The 2,147-nt window shown below is 54.6% G+C and overlaps 1 protein-coding gene across 1 annotated transcript; it reads left to right on the top strand.

Moving 5' to 3' along the window:
* The first annotated feature begins 480 nt into the window (after nt 1-480).
* On the top strand, nt 481-2,142 carry CSUI_011473 (uncharacterized protein). The gene is made up of 2 exons (XM_068071571.1): nt 481-1,095; nt 1,336-2,142. The coding sequence occupies exons 1-2, from the start codon at nt 793-795 to the stop codon at nt 1,603-1,605; spliced, it is 573 nt and encodes a 190-aa protein (XP_067916453.1). The 5' UTR covers nt 481-792; the 3' UTR covers nt 1,606-2,142.
* The last annotated feature ends 5 nt before the right edge of the window (nt 2,143-2,147 follow it).

Below are 2,147 nucleotides of genomic sequence, written 5' to 3' on the forward strand. Positions count from 1 at the left end.
TCTTGCGGCAGCCTTTACACTACCCCTCCTCCACGCGGTGAGCACAGCCATGGTTTACGAAGTCCCACAGAGCAGACTGCAGCTGGGTCCTCTATCAACGTAAGTGCTTGCTTGCAGCAGAGCGTGCTTGGTTCCCATGCTTGAAATGTCGACGTAGTTTTCCGGTGTAGGCGACGCCGCTCGCCGGTCTACTGCTCCGACCGCCAAAGTGAACACATATCCCGTGGGCCCGACGGGGACACCGGTCATGCGCGTGTGTGAACGACTGTGCGTAGATAGAAACAGTCAGGTGGTTACCCAACGACAAGCGCAGGGTTTGGAGCGCCCGCCTGTCTGAAGCTTTGCGAGGACGGGACCGGCTGTGGTTACAAGCGTAACCAATGTCCCGGCATGCGACCGAGAAAAGCCGGCTATAAGTTCCGGTGCGCCGGCACCGGTGTCGTGAAGAGCCCGCAGCTGGAAGCCGGAACGCCGGTAACAGTGTACAGCTAGCACTATGCGGCTCCCACCGCGACGGAGAGTACGAGTGTGCCAGGCGGCCTGGTTCGACCAGTCGCTTCGATTAGCTCGATTGGCGCTGTACGGGCACAGTCTCAAGCGTTTATTTCTGTGAAATTCTCACGGCATTTTGTTGAAAGGAAAACAAGGAGATTCTACCTTGTGCAGTTTTGTTGGCCCCTCTCCGTGTAGTTTGGCCGGCCCACGCGTCTCCCCCACCTCGGTGCAGCCGAGCCGGAATAGGTTATCGCTAGCCCAGCGGCGCGGAGGTACTTTTTACGTCAAAAAGCCAGAATGGGGAATCTTTGTGCAATTTGCTGCCGTCCAGGCAAGGAGACCAGCTGCTGCTGCTTCAGCTTAGCTATTGCGATGCTGGTGTTTGCAGGCTATTACGGCGCTGTTGGCGGCATGGACCTGTGGCAGGCGCTGGCCTCTGACCCGGTGCTAACCACACAGAAATATAACGCCATTTTCACTTTATCTGTAGCCGGCGCACTGGCACTTTCAGTGATCCTGGGCCTGCTGAAACTTGGTCTGATCTCCTTCATTTTCACGATAACCGTCTTTCTTCTCTTACTCTCTGATGCAATCTTCAAGGTAAGCTTCCACAGACCTGGGGCAGCCGCCTGTACACCTCGTGTGATGCACACTTTCAGGGGCGGCACTGTGTGTGCAGATGCGTACGATACAGTTTGAGACTGTATAGTGTAGGAACAGCTGACCTTACAAATTTCTCTTGGCAGCGTCTTCGTGTGTGCAGGAACACAGTACCGGCTTCGCGTTAGGGAAGTACAACGGTCAAGGCATCGCGGCTTTGTGACCTTTGTGTGTGTGCAGCTCATAACCTTCATTTTCAACTGGGTAGAGTGGGGCAAGGCTTTGCACGACGGCACAATGAAGTTCCAGGCAGCGATGGTCTTCTCATCGATCAGCCAGCTACTGACAATCGGCATCACTCTTTCAATGGCAAACGTCATTTGGAGTGCTGCCTTGGTGTATAAGGCAGGCGGCAATGGTTGCGAATACAAGAACTACGAACAGATAAAGGCTTCCAGCGGAGGGGGAGGAAAAGGGAAGGGCGACACTGAAGCGGGAGGAGACGATTGAGCACAGTGGATCTCCAAGTCTCGCAATGAAGAATAAGAATGCAGATAACTGGGGTGTATGTTCCGTTCCTCTGTCTAGGTCAAAGATCTAGTTTTAGTTAACGCAGATCTGTACGAGAGATTCCGTCTGCGGTGCGGTCAACTTCGGGCGTGAAAAGTATCCGCACTTTCGTGGGAAATTCAGCCGGTCACCAGCAGCGGGTGAATTCGTAGTATCCCGTTGTTGATTCTCGTCTCGTGCAGCGAACGTATCGGCTTTCCTCATCAACTGTTTGTCTTCCCTCCTTCCACGTGCTCCCCGCTGGGGGACTGGCAAATGGAGCAGATGCTTCTGTGGTGCCTGCCGGACACTGCCGTGGAGTCGTGTAGTAAGCATTTGTTGGTGATGTTTTCATTTTCCAGTATGCACCCGCACCCCAGAGCGAGCGAACGTGTGAGCAGGTGCTTCTCTTGGGGTGGCAGGCACTAGGGTTTCTCTGTGCTTGGGCGGACTAGTTGGCGGCCGGGGAGCAGTGCAGACGTGGGATAAAGGGGGTAGGATTA

Source organism: Cystoisospora suis (assembly GCF_002600585.1).
Source record: "Cystoisospora suis strain Wien I chromosome Unknown contig_12133, whole genome shotgun sequence".
Taxonomy (NCBI): domain Eukaryota; phylum Apicomplexa; class Conoidasida; order Eucoccidiorida; family Sarcocystidae; genus Cystoisospora; species Cystoisospora suis.